Source organism: Larus michahellis, chromosome 3 (assembly GCF_964199755.1).
Source record: "Larus michahellis chromosome 3, bLarMic1.1, whole genome shotgun sequence".
NCBI classification, from domain to species: domain Eukaryota; kingdom Metazoa; phylum Chordata; class Aves; order Charadriiformes; family Laridae; genus Larus; species Larus michahellis.
Genome location: NC_133898.1, coordinates 45,280,553 through 45,299,135, shown reverse-complemented (window position 1 = coordinate 45,299,135; position 18,583 = coordinate 45,280,553). Strand labels below are relative to the sequence as shown.

General features: G+C 44.9%; 1 protein-coding gene across 1 annotated transcript in view; it reads left to right on the top strand.

Annotated features, from left to right (window-relative positions):
• The first annotated feature begins 5,644 nt into the window (after positions 1-5,644).
• KIF26B (kinesin family member 26B) overlaps positions 5,645-18,583 on the top strand; it is a 303,146-nt gene continuing 290,207 nt past the window's right edge. The window contains exons 1-2 of the mRNA XM_074579953.1: positions 5,645-6,421; positions 6,678-7,079. Of these exons, the coding sequence (XP_074436054.1) occupies positions 6,359-6,421; positions 6,678-7,079 (465 nt within the window). The 5' untranslated portion in view covers positions 5,645-6,358. The remainder of the gene's footprint in view (positions 6,422-6,677; positions 7,080-18,583) is intronic.

Genomic DNA, 18,583 nt, shown 5'->3' with positions numbered 1-18,583 from the left:
CCGCTTTTTTCACTTGGGCACATGCTGGCCTATATTCCTCCCGTTAATGCTGTTATTTGTTAACACCGTCTTCTCCCCTCTTCTCTCCAAAGGAGATTACTGAGAATAATTCTTTTGGAAAGACACGTTTTTCCTCAGCCTCTGAGGTAGTTAGGAGAGTCTTTGAAGAATGTTTAAAAGGAATCCTTTGCCCTCTACTATTTCCAGGTGGTGTACCTGCGCCCGGGGAGAATGGCTAGCAGTGTGCCAGAGCCAGGTCCTGGCAGTTCAGGCTGCCATGGGCCCCCTCAGCATGGCTCCGCGGCCGAGGCAGCGCACAGACGCTTTCACTGGGAGCTTCCACCACAACCCCATGGATGCATTACCCTGGATGCGGCTCCATCAAGCAGTCAATGGCTTTTTCACATGCCTGTAGAGACAGCCAGGGTTTCCAGACAAGAAGCAGCTCACATCTTTCTCTTTCCGAGCCTGGGACTCTGGCTATTCTTGCTCCAATATTTTCTTGCTCTGTTGCTGTTCTGCGTAAAATCTGCTTCACTTGGGCTCGGCGCTTTAGGATTCACAGGTACTCCCACTTTGTTCCATTTTTCAAGCTCATCTTTAGTTCTGGAGTTGCAATGAATGCTTATTGTGCCAGAGTAACAGAAAATGGGATTCTGTCAAATTTCAGTATTTGAATTTATGAACGTAACCAAAATTGGCTGCAGACTTGTAATTGCAATGCACCCCACTACAGAAAATGACTGTAAACTTCTCCGTGCAACCCTGCTGTGTGAGTATATGTGCATACCACTGCATCCTTTATTGCTTATGAAACACGTATCAATATTGTATTAATAAGTAGGCATTGATTTTTACCGAGAACATAAAGATTTATGAAAGTAGGCAGTGCTGTGTGGCAGAACTATGAAAGCAGTTTCTAGAAAATCTATGAAAGATTTTACATTTGAGATATAGAAAAATTTTCCATTCAAAATAAATCCAAACAGACAGCCCTTCTTAGAAAATAGATTAGTTCTTGCATTGGGCAAGGGTGGAATTTAAAGGCAACTGATTTGCAACAGAATGAGACTCTGTCCAAATTTAAACACAAATGGCTTCCTTTTATATTACGGAGAGATTCGAGCAGTCTCTCAGTGAAGCAAGGAAAGTACAAGCTAAACACCTGCACAATGGCCCTGAGGCAAGAGGGCTAAACTAAGCAAACAGGGAGACATACCCCTGTCAGGCTGACAATAAAACTCTGGTGGTGCTTGGAGTGGGGAGAAATGTATTTAAAGTGTATTGATGTGGCTCTGCCGGCAACAGCAAAAAGTAGAAGCTGTAATGAGGACCACTTAGAGAGTTCCCTGTCCATGTTACACCACCCAGAACTAGGGACTGCAACAGTCCCTAGTGCATGAGAAGCACACATTTTCAGGCGTCAGTCTTTTTTTTTTCTGCTGACACACAAGGTAAACCTTGGGACTGATTTAGAAATTGTACTACAGCAAATGCCTCAGAAGCCAGCTCATACAGAGGAAATGCCCTGTCTTAATTCTCCGTAATACTCAACAATTGTCAAGAGCAAGTAGAAAAACACACTCCAGAAGCGCAGTATGTCCCAGATACTATAGAAGGAGCATTACCTACAACACCAGAAGTACAAATGCCATCTCTACTGCTGATTTCCTCCTGTACTGCATGAACTCACAAATCCTGCAGAATACTCAGGCTGTGTTTCTGCTGATGTGTGTGCTATACAAAAGGATAAGGGACATAAATGTGCTCTTAACAGAGCTTTTGGCTGAAACAATCCTTTGGCAAGGGAAAGATTTTAGAGAAGAAATATATCAACCTGGAAAAGTTCTGGTGATTTTATTTGTGGCTCCTAATAATTAGCTGTTTCTATCTTTACTATTAATTCTTTGTCACTATTACTACAAATGCCTTCAATTTCCTCCCTGTCCCCCAACGGACTCCAGCTCATTAATATGCAGCTTTAAGCAAGTATCGGAGCTGTCATGCATTTCAGATCTCCCCAAGGAAGCTTTTTAAAATTGTAAGTAAGACCCGATACTGAGACTTATTAGCACCAAACTTGGAAACAAAGCTTCTGTGCAGGCAGTGATGACTCTTCAAGTTACAGTTGCTGTCACCTTTTTTATCTGAGATTTATTATAAATGTGAATACCTCAAAGGATTTCTTTGATGCAACCAACATTTCCAGCTCTCATAACCTGCTGTTTATTGATAGAACTGGGCTCATGCCAGCATCTCAGGTTTGAGTAATGAAGCTGAACTTCTAGGTCAGATTTAATTGCACCCACACTGAGATATACCCAGAAGAAATCCACTGAAAGCAGTAGAGTGACAGTGCACCACTGCAATTGTGTCCGATGCGGCGTGATGGAGGAACTGGAAGTTTGCATACTAGCTAAAAGACAGGTCACAACTGTCCATAGGGGTGCAATATGTAGATCGAGATCAAAGTCCACCCTCAGTGCTTTGAGACCAGCTTTTGCTCGAACCTCTGTCTGATACTTAAGCCTGTATCCAAGGCTTTGGCTCCTGTCCACTTACTTAAAAATGTCTGAACGGCCTCATTTTTTCAGCTCTGCCTGGAATTAAGAACAACAATTAGTCCAACTTCTGAACTGCTAGCACAAATGATTTGCCAGAACTAAGGTTAAGGCAGATTCCCGTGACTACCATTTACAGTAACAGAAGAAATGTGTAAACTTGAAATCAAGAGGTATCTGTGGAGCTGCCTGTCATTGGCATGTTGGTGATTCTTCTGACTAATCGTCTTTCCTTAGTGACACAGGGAGCAGGAGGGGTTGTAAGGGGAAACCTTATCAACTTCCACACAATGGAGCCCAAAGAGAGGGAGAAAATTAAACCTCAACGCTTCTCAGAGAAGAAGGTGTTAACCCAGACAAAGGGTTCCCAGCAGAGCTTCTTGCTGGAGTGATACCACAGTGTCCAATACTTGGGCCAGCACAAAATAACAAGAACTGGAAAGATTTTAGCAGAAAATTACCTCAAACTGGAGAATTTGGAGTATCTCCGCTTCCAAAAGTTCTGACAATTCAATAAAGCCTTTCTTGAATGACCCAAAATACTGACACCTGTCAGGAGGGAGAGCAAGAGCAACAGAGCCACCACCCAGGCTTGGCCAATAAAGTCATGCAAGACTGCAAGTTGCAAGAGGAGTTCTCTTAATGTCACCTTCTTTACAGTCCCCCCAGACCTGAGAGGTGAGAAAATGGAAATTTGCTAATGAGACTCTTCAGGCTCAAATGACAATTTCCCCACGTCCTGAGGTCCTACTTTCCTGACTGGGGATGTTCTTCCTCCTCACCACTCATGACCCTACTTCTCCACATCAAACCAACCTTAGCCATCAGCTAGGGACTGAGAAAGCCGTGGACATCCTTCTCAAGATCCTGCCATGTGGATGTGATCCAGTTTTTTCCCCTGGGCTACTCCATCTGCTTCTCCACTGCCCCTTTGCCAGAGATGACCTCCCCTCAGCCACCCTGTGGGCAGGCACCCAGGCTGTCAGTGCCTCCCGAAGCCCTGGATACGAACCCAGCTCGTTTGGGCTACTGCCGGAGCTGTCACCCAGCCAGGCAGCAGGCAGGAATGAAAGGAAGAGATGCCAGGTGGACAGGAGCTGGCTGAGAGCAGACACTCCACCACAGGCCCAGGTCTCTGGGGAACGCAGCACAGACCGGCACATCGCTAGGACCTGAGCCCCCGGGAGCAGTGGAGCAGAGGAATCGTGTCACCGTGCCCTGCCTGGGAGGCAACATCTCCTATCCTAAAAACCCTAGGAGGAGTCCAACCCTGGAAAAAGGCACTCTTGGACAGCCGTTTGCAGCCGTGCCCGCTGGAGCCCGATCCCCCAGGGACGGCAGGCATTTCTCCGAAGGAGGGACAGCGCTGCTCGGCCCCGTTACGGATCCCGTGCCCCGGCGGAGCTGGCGGCTCACCCGCCGCACCCAAGCGGGGCCGGGTGAGCGGCGGCCGCCTCCTTCTCCGCACCTCCCCAAACGGCTCGGCCACCCCCGCCCCAACCGCCGGCCACCACGGCCACGGCCGCTGCCGCCGCCCAAGCGCCGCCGGCAGAGGGCGCTCGCCGCCCGCCAACGCTGCGGGGCCTCGCGCCCCGCCCCGCCCGGCCGCGCCCACCGCCGCCCTCTGAGGGTCACGCGGCCTTACCCCCCCCACCGCCACCCCTGTCCGCGCGCCCAGGTGGGCCGTTAAATCGGCGGTTTAACGGTTAGCCGTGTTGCTCGCGCCGCGGCCCGGGACCGCTGTTTGGAAGTTAGTCGAGCTGCTGCGCCCACACACCCCCCCCCCCCACCTTGCCCCCCACAGGGTAGCCACCCTCTCCCCGAGGTTCGCACGGCGTTGGGCGAAGGGTGGTGCCCACCTACAGAGCAGATGCTGTGCGGCGGGCAGAGCTGGCAGCTTGGTAATGAAAGGGCTGCTGGAAAAACAAAGCCAATCTGCCAGTTCGCCACCAGAATTGCTGAGCCCAGAAAATGAGAAGTTGCACACCGTGGCGTCGATGGCACGTGGCTGCCAACAGTCCGTGTTCCGGGGGCCTGTGGAGTATGCCTGCTCTGGACTGCTGCATTTTCCTGCGCTACCTTATCACCCCTATCACGTCTCTCTACCGAACAAAACACAGGATCTCTGCCTGCGGATTTATGTGAAACCCACTCACGTGCAGTAGGAGCTAGCGTAAATCTCCTTTGTTTGCCCGTTTGGTCAGCTTTTTGGAGGCACCTGTGTAAATGTATGAGGCACTACTGACACAGCCTGGCTACCTTGGGCGGCATCACTTTAGATTAAAGCTTTCTAACCAGACCAAGAATGGCTGCTCTGCTCTAAGGGTGATAACCCAGTCAAGTTAAAAGACAGCAGAGCATCTTACACGCCTTTACTACTGGCAGAGTGTCTGTGAAAGCAGAAAGGCACTGGGAGATTCCTTGCTCAGTGATGCAGTGGGCTGGTTTTGTTTCCTCATGGCTGCTACAATCCAGGTACATTAGGGATGCTGGAAGGATGCGTTTATATGGAAGTAACAATAGGAGGGTGGAAAGGTGGATGCAAGTCCCTTGTGTGTTCTGCCTTCTCAATTGCATCAACCCATCCGTGTTACAACCCTATCAGGGGAACTGGCATTTAGGTCTCTATTGCATCCATTTCTGAGAAAATCAGCAACTTGTTCTGAGGGGGAAGATTTGTTACAGATGGTTGTGCTACCTGCAGGATTTGAAATAAAAAAGAATCTGTAACCAGATACACACAGCCTGCAAAAAGAAATCATAATTAGAAGGGAAAGATTAATAGGGACACAAGTCTGTAGAATTTCATTGTTAAGAGATCGATTTATTGTGCCCTTGACTGCAAGTTAAATTAATACACGTAAAACTATAACACGAAAAAGAGATGCCAGTGACTGTCATAAATACAGCTCGCTTTTCTTTCCTAGTTATTTAGGGAGGATTGGGAACACTTGTGAAATCACGTTCATTAAAGCCCTGAATAGAGGCAACTAACCAATAACGGCAGTGGAAGCAACAAGGTTCCCCCCCCTCCAGCCCCCCCGCCCTTTTCAAGAGCAGGGGGGAGAAATCACAGACGTCAATCAAGAAATACTGCAAAATAAAATGGACCCTCCTGGCAGCCGAGGCACGGCGCAGACCCGCGGCGAGGCTTTAGCAGCCCCCTCGCCGCCACCAGCCCCACCGCTCCGCCGCTGACCGGGGAGCGCACGGGGCTCCGCAGCCCGGCTGCTCTTCCTTCTTCCCTTCCCTCGCGAAACTGTCAGGCACAAATGGGCAGGAGGATATTGGCTGCAAGGGACGCGGAGGCTCCTCCCAGAGCCTGGATCCCGATATTTTTGGAGGATTTCTTTTAACTCAGTTACAAACCTTGGTGAAGGAAACAAGTTGCAGCTGTAGCGGAGGCAGAAAGCGCCTCTGCGAGGGCGAGCGCGGCTCCCGCTCCCTCTTTTCACCTTCCTAAACCTACCTTGGATGCTTTGCCTCGCCTGCGGAGGAGAGCTGTGGATGGGGGGAATGCTCCTGCTCTGGATCTTGCTGTTTCTGTGAAAACAAGGGTTGCAAGGGAATGAGAGGGGAAGACAATGAGGAAAAACCGACCGGGAGAAAACCCCATCCCCAAGCCTTTTCCCGAGAACTGACGGTGTTTCGGGGCTGAGCGATCCCGTCGGAGGCTGCGCCCGGCGGAGGGAGCAGCCTGCCCGCTCGGCAGGGGGTACTTCCCGGGACCAGTTGTTCCCTTCGGATGCGGACTGGGAAACCTGTAGGAAATTCTCCCGCCGCGCTGCGAAGCCACCATGAATTCAGTGGCTGGAAATAAGGAGAGGATTGCCGTCACGGCGCGGAGCAGAAAATACGGGGTAAGTTGTCGGCGGAGGGGCGGCTCGGAGCGGTGACCGCCGCCGTGCCGGGGCTCCCGCACCCCTGGCCCGCCGCTTACCGGCGCCGCCGGCTACCGCTCCTCGTCCCCGCTCAACTTCCGCGGTGCGGCGGCTCCGGGCGTCGCGTGGGGGCGGGCGAGGCGCAGGGGCATCCGCGGGCGCGGAGCGTCCGAGCGAAACTTGCCGGCGCCGCCGGGCCTCCCTACCTGACCCACTGCTCCTTCTCCCGCTCCAGGTGACCGACCCCTGCTCCCCCACCAAGCCCGCCGCCCCCTTCTCCCCCGAGAGCTGGTACCGGAAGGCATATGAGGAGTCCCGGGCGGGGAGTCGCCCGGCCCCGGAGGGAGCCGGCTCTGCCCTGGGCTCCTCCGGCACCCCGTCCCCCGGCTCCGGCACCTCTTCGCCGGGCTCCTTCACCGGCTCGCCGGGACCCGCCTCGCCCGGCATCGGCACCAGCTCCCCCGGCTCGCTGGGCGGCTCGCCGGGCTTCGGCACCGGCTCGCCGGGCTCCGGCAGCGGTGGTGGCTCCTCGCCGGGCTCCGACCGCGGCGTCTGGTGCGAGCACTGCAACGCCCGCCTGGCGGAGCTGAAGAGGCAGGCGCTGAAGCTCCTCATCCCTGGGCCCGTCAGCAGCAAGGTGAGCCGGGGGCCGGGGCGGAGCGGGGGGATCCGTGTGCCGCCCGGCCTTGGCTGCGCTGCGGGGCCGCAGCTGCCTGGGAGCGGCTCCTCATGGCCGGTGGGGCTGCGGGCCGGCTTCCCGTTGGGACTGCCGGCCACCTGGACTCTCCTCTGCCGCTGTCACCGCTGAGGGTTTTGGGGTTTGTTTGGGTTCGCGCCTTCTTGATTGTGTTCCCTTTTCCCGTCCCCTCCTCCTGCTTCCTGTGGAGCTGCCAGGTTTCGGTGGGCCTCTGTGACAGTCCTTCAAGCTCATTCCTTGCCTCCCTCTTTCATTACGTTGAGGGTAGTTTTGTGTTGTTATTTCCCGTGTACTCGTTCTTGTGAGGAGCAAGCAAGGATGGGAATGCCTCATGGTGGTCATTGGTCCCTTCTCCTTTTGCTGTCTTTGATCCTTACAGGATGAATTCACAAAATATTTTGAAGCTTGGCAGCCACTTAGTGGTAAGGTGTGTATGGTCTGATGCACGCAGTTTGTACTTCCATTGTGGGGCCAGGTGCAGCAGAGACCCTCCTGTAGCTCCAGGTTCAGATGAGACATTGAAATGCTGTGTGAGCTCAAAGGTCACCCAGGGAGGCTGTGACAGACCGTGGCATTGAACCTAGCTCTCTGGGGTGTTATTACCACAAGGACAACTTGGTGATGCTTTTCTTTTACAGAGAAGCACTAAGTTGTTGTTTTGTTTGGGTTTTTTTTGTTTGTTTTGTTTGTGTTTTTTTCTTTTTTTTAAATAAGAAAACTTAAAAATACTTGAAGCTGCTGGACCCTGAGTATTAGGTTGAATAATCCTGTGCCTAAAGAGCATGAAAGCTTTTCTGAAATCTGGACTCAGGTTTTAAGAGCTGACTAACCATGGATAGAGTTTGAATGTGCTTTCTGCCTCTGTTGGGCAATCTGGCACCTCCAAAGGCATACTCTGAAATTTCTTGGTTTTGTTTTGTTTGGCATTGGTTTTCTTGTTTTCCCTGTTTGTTGTGCATATAAAGATTAAGGCTAACAGCCCTAAAAGAGTGACCAGCAGCTCTTGGCTGACCCCGTGCTACCAAAATAGTAATCACTGGATTCCTCCATAGCAACCCTGTGAGCATTGTATTGTGAATGGGTCTACAGCTCCCAGAATGTAATACAATGCAATTTTGTTTGCCCTGTTGGGTTCAGGTACTATCAAATGATAATATTTACTCTTCCACTTCAAAGAGTTTTCAGTAGTGGTTACGATAAAGAGGTATCATGGAAAAGAGCCGACTGCTGAGAAAGGGTCCTTGGTATTGCTGTTGTGTTGTACTCTCCATTATTTATTTATGTGCTGTTTGAGAGGGAGTTGGTGCTCTCTTGAACAAAAGACTCAAGGGCTGGTTATTACCTTGTCTCAAGAGCTGGCTTAACTGAATTATTCATGAAAAGGGAAAGGTGGAACCACCAAAATTAATAGTCAATTTAACCATATTAATACACGGTTGATTCTCTGGAAAATGGCCCTGTACCAAAATCTTCACAAATTTCAGGCTGTGTGATTTGACAGTGATTACTAGCTGTGGGTATAGGTGGGAAATTACTGATACAGATACAGGAGCCATCAGAACAACTGAGCCTGGGGGTGGAGGGAAGATAAAATGTAAGCGTTAAGGCTTTGTATCCCTCATGCAGTGCTAAATGTGAGATCTTGTCAGATCTTGCAGTCATGTAAAGATTTGTACAGGTTTCTCTTACCATAATAGAGGTAGTTGTTGCCTATCCTAGCCTTCCTGAGACATTACCCTTGTGTTACTATTGTTACTCATTCCGTTGTTCATGTAGTTTATCTGATGGTCTTGTACAGGCCAATCTTTATTCACATCAGTAGTAAGCTTTACTTCTCTGTTTTTAGTCCCCTTACCTATGCCCTTTTTTTCATCTTACATTTCCTTTCCAAACCTTCCAGTTCTGTAGGAGTGCCTTTTGCAAAACTATTGCTATCCACTTAGGGGGAAGGAAGGAGGCGCAAGTAAAGTGGTCTCTGTGGGCCATGGTGAGCCTCTGCCCTATTCGCTATGCTTAATAGCACTTGCAGGCTCAGCCCTGTTGAGGTACTCCAGCCTTTGGCATACAGTTCCCTTCTGCAAGTGAGTGCTACCTGGCTGTGGCTATTTGCAGAAACATCCCTTCCTTTCTCTCATCCTTTCTGGCTTATTTACAACTCTTAGAACTTCCTGGGCTTGTGATTTCTGCCTTCAGCAGATGCCGTCCAGCACAGTGAGGCTTTGTTCTAGGTGATATAGGGTCCAAATAATATGGCTAGTGCCAATGACTTCTTTGGATAGGGGCTGCTGTGCTGGTCTTGCAAGTTCATCGTTGCTGGCATCCATGGGGTAACCTGATCAGTGTCTGCCTAGGGGAAAGCAGGACCTCTGAGGGCGAGACCTATGGAGTCCCTTGCAAGAACGTGGAAACCTGTCACACGTCTGAGGAACACTTACTTCAGTTTAGATTGCAACTGGAGTCTACCATGCTGCATTAATGTAGCTGGCATTCTTCAGGGTCCTGTGAGGTCTGCTTTTGACTGATGCTATGGGAATAGGTTTGAGGGGCGCTAGAATTGATCCTGCCACTGAGTTCAGTGGAAGAAGGAGCAGATCACATTCCTTGTTCTGGGTATTCCCTCAGAACTTGCAATGCATCTTACGATTCAAGACTGTAGTGCCCTGTAGGATACAACTAATTGGCAATACACCTTTATTTTAACAATGAAATGGAGCATTTAATCATCTTCTAGTCAGCTAGATCTAGCTGACTTACATGACGATTTTTTGTTGGTGCTGTTGAAGACAGCCTAGAAATTTCATTAGCATTATAAATATAGTCTGTGGCACCTGTTTCACATTTATACTGTATTTAGAAATGCATATAACCCTGGGTATTGTGTAGTGAAGAACAAGGAGAATATGAGGCTATCTGTGTTTTGACATGTATCCATAGCAGATACTGGAATCTGCAATAACTCTTCCAAATGTGAACTTACATTGATGTTTTCTACAGTATGTAATCATGTAAAGGTTTGTGTATATCTGCAAAGTGTAATAGTATACTTAATTGCTGCATAAACAGACCAGGCTTTATGCATGAAGCTATGTAGTGAAGCTTTTTAGTTGATACCCCACGCTTAACCTAGAGCAAACTGCTTCTGACTAGCTCATTGTTAGTGTTGAGCTTTCAGTTTTAAATAGAAGCATTCTCTCCTAATACATCAACAGGATGAAAACTTGGGATTTAGGTAATTTTTTTCCTTTTCTTTTTTTTTTTTGGTGAGGCACAAAGGTAAGGCATATATAATTATAGCTGCGCTACTTTAATTTACCCTTTTAAAATGCCAGGTTCGCTGCCAATTACAAAAGGAAAAATGCTAGAAGCTTGTTGTTTCTTTTTCCCCTCTTGTGATACAGATGTGACTTAATGATGTACAGCAATTATCTGCGTACAAGGGGTTATGTTTTATGAGAATGAAATCTTATTGTAACCCCCATGCGAAGCACGCCCTTGGGAAATGAGCACAGGTCGTTGTTACAGTTGCACATTACAGTTTGTAACTGAAAGGATCTTAGAGCCATTGGCCATTGTTTGTGGATTTCTTGTCACAGTGTCAAAACATTTCCACAATGATAAGGATGGTCTCAAAAATTATTTTTTTTTAATTTTGAGCTTTTTCTTAGGCTACATTTTCAGAAGTGTAGTATAGAGGTTTATGACATCACACTCCATATTTATCAGAATTTGTGTGAAATCTAGTTGCCTTGAGTTCAAACCTGTGATATCCTCTGTCTTTAACTTAACACTAACCCTGCAGGCATCTGACAAAAAAAAAATCAACAAGTTTAATTGAAGAGTTACTATGTTTATGTGTATCAAATTATATTGTGTGTAAATAATCAATTGAATGCTAATAAGAATAGTCTCAAGCTGGCGATTTGTTAGTACAGGATTCCAAAAATCCTGAATACAGGCTTTAAGCCAAGAGGTAATTTGAATGTGTAGACATGAATATCTGCCTGGGCATTGAGTCAGGAAGTAAGGATGCTATTTTAAATGCTAGAGATAGATAGCACTGATGTTGTTAGGTGACTTATATTCTGGACTATCCCCTAGCTAAAAAGTCTGTGCTTCTGAGTATAAGAATTGGGCAAATTCTGGTTTAGCGCAGCGTGTCTGTGAAGAGGGAAGGAAAGGGCTTGCATTTAGGGTACACTTTTGGTTTCTGTTTTCACAAATTTACTGACGCTTTATCTTATTTTTTGCTTGCATATGGTAGAATTTGCCTTTTTCTATTTCAGAGGTGTTGAGTAGTCAAAGACTTGACTAATAATTATTAATAATGAAGAAAGCCCTGAAGCTGATCTAATGAAATATAGGTTCCTGTTAGCTTGTAGCTACTTTAGAAACATTCCCAGTAGAGACAGGACAGTAATGAACCCTTCCTCAAAGCTTAGCAAGTGGCACAATAATGGAATTTCATTTCCGTCCAGACCTTTAATTTGTGAACAAGCACGGCCAGTCTGTATGGTGACTTAATTCACTGTGCAAAAATCTCAGGCACCTAATCATTTCATCCCAACTCATTGTAATGCAGATAGGATTATTGCATTAGAAATGTGATTTTAAATGGCCTGAGGCAGTAATTTGTCAGCATTTGGAAGGATTAACTCCATTAAAGTTTAGGCAACAACAACCATTCTTTTGTATTGCATCACAGGTCACAATAGCAAACATTTAGCATAACTCGTCTGCAAATCTTCTTACAATTGTACGTTTCCTGGCAAGTTGTGAAACCACAAGCTACTTCATTTGCCCTGGAATTATAGCTGCTTACAGAGGTCCAGAGGAGACAAACGGATATGCCTTCACCTCCGATGAATTAATGTAAACCCTTTTCTTGGAGCAGCTGGAAGTCTTGCTGCTGCAATCCACAATGTCAGTATGTGAAACGATATAAATATTTCTTTCAAACTTGCAAATGTTTTTGAGGTAAGATACTATACATTAAAGACAGCTTTTTGGGAAGCTGTCAGTCTCGGCTCTGTATCTTTCTCCATGTGATCAAAAAGGCTTGCTGTTATTGAGTGCTCTGGAAATTAGGAATGGGCCTACGATTATATTTAGTGAATCGAAACTACAGTGTTTTTCCTATCAGAAAAGAAAATACTTTTAGGAGACCATAGACAGAACTGTTGGGGGTATTGACATTTTATCTGAAGTAAATCTCTAGGGAGGAAGAAAATATTGACGAAATTTAGTTTGTGTGTGGGTTTTTTTTTTACAGAGACTTGGCTGTGCATCTGAAAACACTGTGTTCAGAAATACACAGTCAATGCTTAATCTGTAGCTGGCCTCTTCATGCTGGCCTATTATTAAGGGACAAAGTTCTTTCAAGGTGCTTTATACCTCCCATGAATGCTGCGCCTATCTCTAAAATCATCTATCTTTAGATAGTCTTATTATTTTCCTAGAAGTAAATGTTGCAACATCTGTAGCCATCTTGTATAACGAGCATAAGATTTTGGTTTATAATTTTGGAAGGGCAGGAGGAAGAAAGGTAGTCTGTGCTGAATTCCCCAGACAGTGTTAGAAAAAACGTCATGTGTTACCATTATGGGCCATCAGCATGTAATGGGATTCACGCCTGCATCAGCAGATTATTAGAATGTTGCAGTGCTGTGTATGTAGGGTTGAAAGACACTTGCAGTTTTGCCACATCAGCAGCCCATAGCCTTTGACATCATATAATTGGGGTGCTTCCAGTCACTGAACTTGTAGCCTGCCACCACAATAAACTTGACTGTCATGCTCTGCATAATGATGCAGTAGGAACTGCAGCATTTTGTGACATGTGGTCTGCATGTCAAAAGTGTGAGAGATGTTCTAAGTTAAATTGCTAACTTAGCAATGTGTCATGCTGTAGCTTCAGAGGCATGTATGTTAATAATATGTGAGGAATACAAGTGTGTGGGCTTCTCCCTGCCATTGGGTAAGTAATTCCTAAGTTTATGTTGTTTGTTGCTGAAGCTGCAATTCAAAAACTATCCCTGATGGCAGAAAAGCAGATTGCACATTTAGTTTGAATTAAGCAAGCTGTAGTATGTAATAGCACCCTGATAAACAAAGTAGTACTCCAAGAGTGGAAAGTTCTAGAAGTGTCTTTGACATTATAGGACCAAATTTTGGTTGCACTGTGACACTGATGGAAGTCACAACAATTAATTAAGGTATTGCTCTTCTAGAAAGCAGTGGTACAGCAATAAGTGCAAGCAGTCTGCTGCAGTCACGCACTGAAATGCTGCTTTTCTTTGGAAGCTTCATCTTGCACATTTGAAAGACATGGCAATGTTTCATCTAACAGTTTCTGTTAAGATGGGGGATGGTCATTGGAGCAAGGTTGTGTTAGATGATCATACCATGGCTGCATCTTTATTGACAGGTTTATGGTACTTAAATCCCCAGTGACTTCTCTTGCCCAATTTTATTTTCAATTGCCTTCTATGCAACTTTCCTACATTAAACCAGGGTTTAAAAAAATACATAACTATGAGCCTAATTAAGCTGTTTTGAACTATATTTAGATCTCTGGTTTTGACACCTGAAATACATAATCAGACACCTTCTTGGTACAGTTGTACTATCTTGTAGTATCTACAACCAAAATATGCATTTGTTTATGCTTCTTTTCTCTCCACTCTATAATATATAGATAGCAAAACATTACTAAGCTATAGAGTAATGAGAGCATTTTTGAGGTTTCTCTAAGTAAAAGCACAAACCAACACAAGACACTTAATAGGGCAGGGTAATGTTGACTGGCCTGTTCTGAGCATGGGATGGAGGCTATTCAAAAGATCCTGCAAGAAATGTCAAATACTGAAAACTCTTTTCCTTGTGTAACACCAACTATTGTTGGTTACTTATAAAAACAACCAAGAAGTGGGGAGGGAGAGAGAAGAAGTCCAAACCTGAACCTCTTCAGTCTATTGACTTACATGAAATTTGCCCCAGTGACGGGATTCTGACTTAAGTGAGATGAGTAGGATTTCTGTTAGGCCACAGCTCTACATATCCTATACCTCTAGCCAGGGAATACTTGCATGCATTTAAGGCAGCAATCAGATGTGCTGCTTGGGCTGAGCAGGGCGTAGGCATCCTGTCCCCTTGGGGCTTCCCAAAGTAACTTTTCTTTCCCCTGTCCATATGAAGGTCATAAGCTAGCAACCCTGCAGCTCTCCTGTGTGAATATATGGTGGTTGCTCCCTGCCTTGGTTCTAATCAAAATAATAGATAGTTCAAACACTTCCAATAGTGCTGCTTTCTGAACTCAGATCCTTTTGATTGAAAGGTCAGGGACTGACTAGATGTGCTATTACAACAGCAGATGCGAGTGATGAGAAGGTACTGATGAGAGCAGCACAATGCATCCAACCGAAACCTCAGCTGTAACTAGTACAGAATATAGGGATTACTTTTGAATTACTTCATGAAAAAAAAAGTAAAGGAAAATATGATACCAACTATACAAATGAATACATTTTAAGAAATTAGAATGTTCAATCACAGCTCAGATTTATTGTTGTCGTCTCAGTATTAAATTTATTTTATTTGAAATATTTAATTTGCAATAATTAAGGCCATTAAAAGCTATTTACCATTCCAGCATTGTTGTGCTTCTTAAATTTTTTTTTTAATTTTCTGCTGTGCTTACTTTTAGTTGTCACTAAGACCTGTTATTCTGTTCAATCTGTACTATTAAATTATATAGTCTATGGTTGATCTTGCACTTCTTATATATTATAAAATATTCTATGTTTTCTGGCAGGGAAGAAAACAGATTTCAGTCCGAAGAAGCCTTCAGACTGGTTTTCTCTGCTCAGCTCTCCTCTGAAACTGTATTCAGCAGTAATCTTTTTGTGTTTGAGAGACCTGGGAGAACTGATGGCATATTAAATTGGACTTAGTTTACAATTCATGATGAAAACAAAAGACTTCCCTCTCCTCACTTCTAGATTCACATGAGTAAATCCTGTGTTGGTACAAGACTCTGCTATTGCGTATTTAAACTTGTTGTGCCTTCTTGTTAAACAAAGTAGGGCTGAATCTGCTCACTTTGTTGCCCTACAAGTAGGAGAACTTAATTTACAGGCCCTGTGGTATCTGCTTTGTAGGTGGCTGGTCAATGATCTTATTCAACGGCCTCTGTGATTCAGGAAAAGACTGTCAAATGCTTTTTAAAAATGATTTCATTCTAGTAAAAAAATACTGCAAGCCAATGTGAGTGTGGCTCTAGAAAACACTTCAAAATTTCTTGCTCGTGCTGTGTGCCAGAGGAACTGTGTATGCTGGAGATAGGATATCTGTATCAAGTGCAATATGACTGATGTAAAGCACCCATCCAGCTCTAGTGTCCGTAGGAAAATCTTAAATTGTGAATACAAAATTCCCTCTCTTCCAAATTACCTTCAAGTGGAACTTGCTTTATATATATTTGTTGCTTACAAATGGGTTTTGACCTGCAGATTTTCTGTGATCTATTAATAACAAGCCTCTACTCTAACTTATTTTACCATGACCCCTAAATCATAAATACTTCGATGTGATCGTTTACTTGCACCTGAGTATTCACAACAGCTTCTCTATTCCATGAGCTTGCATGGGAACAAAATTCTACTCACGTAAATGTTTGGGGAAAAGCAAATGAAAGGAGACTTTGACATCCACCACAGTAAATGTTTTCTTTTTCTGAAGAAAAAGTGAAAATTCAGAGTGGTTGGGGGGGTTTCAACTTTTGTTCAGAACTGTCTAAGGAGACCTGTCTCAGCTGTGGAATTAACTTTTCCCAAGTTGTGTTTCATTCCCTCTTTCTCTCACCCTCATAATTAACTGAAGATAAACGAGGATTCAGGACTACAGCTCCTCAATTTCTGTGGGCTGCTGTGTGGTTCTGTTGGGAATTGCCCATTCCTTTTATCACAGGTGTACTTGAAGATATGAAAGAGATTCCTGCAGTGCTGAAGAAGATGGTCGCTCTGGTAAAAGTGGTGTGAAACCCAGCCTTTGCATGTTTTTGCCCTGTCTCCTGTAAAAGTCACTTGGGCAAACTTCTCTCTTACCAAAGCCAAACTTGGGCTTGATTGTGATGAAGTTATTCAGGAGAGCAGGCTCTGCCGTCTAACTGATAGCCTGAATGATTGTGTGCTACTATTTCAATGGGACAGTTTTATTTTTCTGTGCTTCTTAGCTAAATGAACCTCTGACCTGCTAAGTGCCAAATGCTGAAAGAATTACCCGTTTACTCCATCCACCTGATGGACTCCAGCAGAAAGCCTAGTGTGCAATAGGGCAGTCTTGGCTTTAAGCAGGCTCTGAACAGCAAGAATAGAAGTCATTACTCTTCATTTCTCTATTAGTTTCACTGCTCATTTAATAGTGCCAGGCAAAGAAAAACATTAATATCCTATTCAGCAGCCAAATGCACCAAACTGGGAGTTGTGACTCGTGTGTTTTCCTCTTTTCTAATGGTATCATTAAAATTTAACAAGTCCTCTAAATCATGTTAGTATTCCCTGGGTTAATATTGCTGAAATTGCTGGCAGCATTCCCACAGGAAGAGTTAACAGTGGCTGAGACTATGTGGCTGGCATTTGTTGCTCGGAGGGAGGTGTTGGGGCTGGAGAAGCCCTGGCACCAGAAAGGCACAATGAAGTCTTTGGTGACAGGGGGCATTTGCAATACACATACATATTCTTTCCTATTCACCTCTCCCTTTTTGCTCCCTCTTCCCTTTTCTCTCCCCACTAGTCCTAAAGCTGTCATTTTCAGCTCATACTCGTTAGATTTCTAATGGAAATTCTTGATAATAAGCCTGCATACATGTGAACCTAGCAGGAGGAATACAAGTGTGCTAGCTGGTGCGAATGTCAGATTTAAGAGATTGTTAGACTGTAGATGGCTTGTACTGGAGGTCGAGAAGGCTAACAAAGTGGGAGATGCAATTAAAATGGTATTTGTTAGAAAGCAATAGCTAGCTGTCTGGGCAGACTGAACACGGGGAAATGATGGGTAGCTGGAAGGCCATTAATGATGGCTTTGTAAGCAGTTCTGCAGCATGGGTGGTAAGCCTAAATCCAGAGCTGCTCTTTTAGCATGCTTAATAAGACTTCCTTTTTTTTTTCCTGTGTGTCAAATCCATTTTTGAATAATGGATTTCGCAAATTCTGTGGATTTTGGTTTAGATTTAGAGGTGGGAGAAAGAGGTAGGTGGGTACGAGAAGGAACTGGCTTAAGGAGCTTTTGGGTACGCTCTCCTATTACCATGAAAACAAGGCTCCGCAAGATTTTTCGGAGTTGGTTTTTGTAAAGTCATTGATTCAGTGTTTCTGCAAGGAGGCTGTTTGAGGAATATGAGATAGGACAGGCAGCTCATTGAAATGCCTTCTCATTTTAAATGAACAGTTGGGATCTGATTCTTATCAGAGCTCTTATCAAGAACTTATATTAAAAAAAGAAATCTTTTCATAATTGCTTTCCCTATTGCAATAATCTTTAATTGTTAAAGGTACTTGATCATCATATCTCTGTTTTGTCCTTTTCTTGACTGGTGAACTGTTGGGTGTTTGGCTTCAACATCATTGTCAATCATTTTTAAAGTTGCAAGGCGTGGGGATAGGCACTTAAAGCAAATTGGCCAATATGTTTTGGTGTCTTAAAAGACATAAACTACTGTGACAATAGGAAAGGCAAGAGGAAGTACAGGGCTTTGAGAGGAAGAAGACGGGCTATAGGGACAGAAATGAAGTGGGGAATGAAGTATGCCTTGGTTGGTCCAGGCAATGAAAGAACAGTGCTTCCATGGGAAAGGTTGAACACTGGGGAAGCAGGGAGAAATGGGTGATAGAAATCTAAGTTCTTTAAAAGGCTGAGCTCACTGTTGGTGTCCTTAAAGCTTTACAGAAATAATTCATATGAAGGTTGTGTTTTGTTTTGGGTTCTGTGTGTTGGTTTTTTATTTTTTTTAAAAATGCCACCCCTACAATTTTCCATATGTCTATCTCTCTCAAAACAGAAACCAGCAAGCAGCCAGAAGAGTAGAAGGTAGTAAAACGAAAGTTACTTTTGGTTTAATGCACTGCAGTATTTTTCATTCTGAAATTAGGTTTTCCAAAGACTAAGGTACTGGTGCACCTTGTGATCTAAGGATGTAACTACATTTTTTTTTTCTTATACCTAATTAATTTGTTTCTTGTTTACAGGTCACAAGGGCATACACGTTCCATACTGTCAATTTGAGACTTGGTGTAATATAGGGACTCAACCCGTTGCGCTAACAGTTTCACCCAACATAGCAAAGAAATGACATATGACGTATTGCACCAGCAATAGCTATGAATGCATCCTGGCTTCTCCTTTCCCTGTGTCAGTCTCTGAAGGAAAAAAAAAATAATTTGATTTCCAGA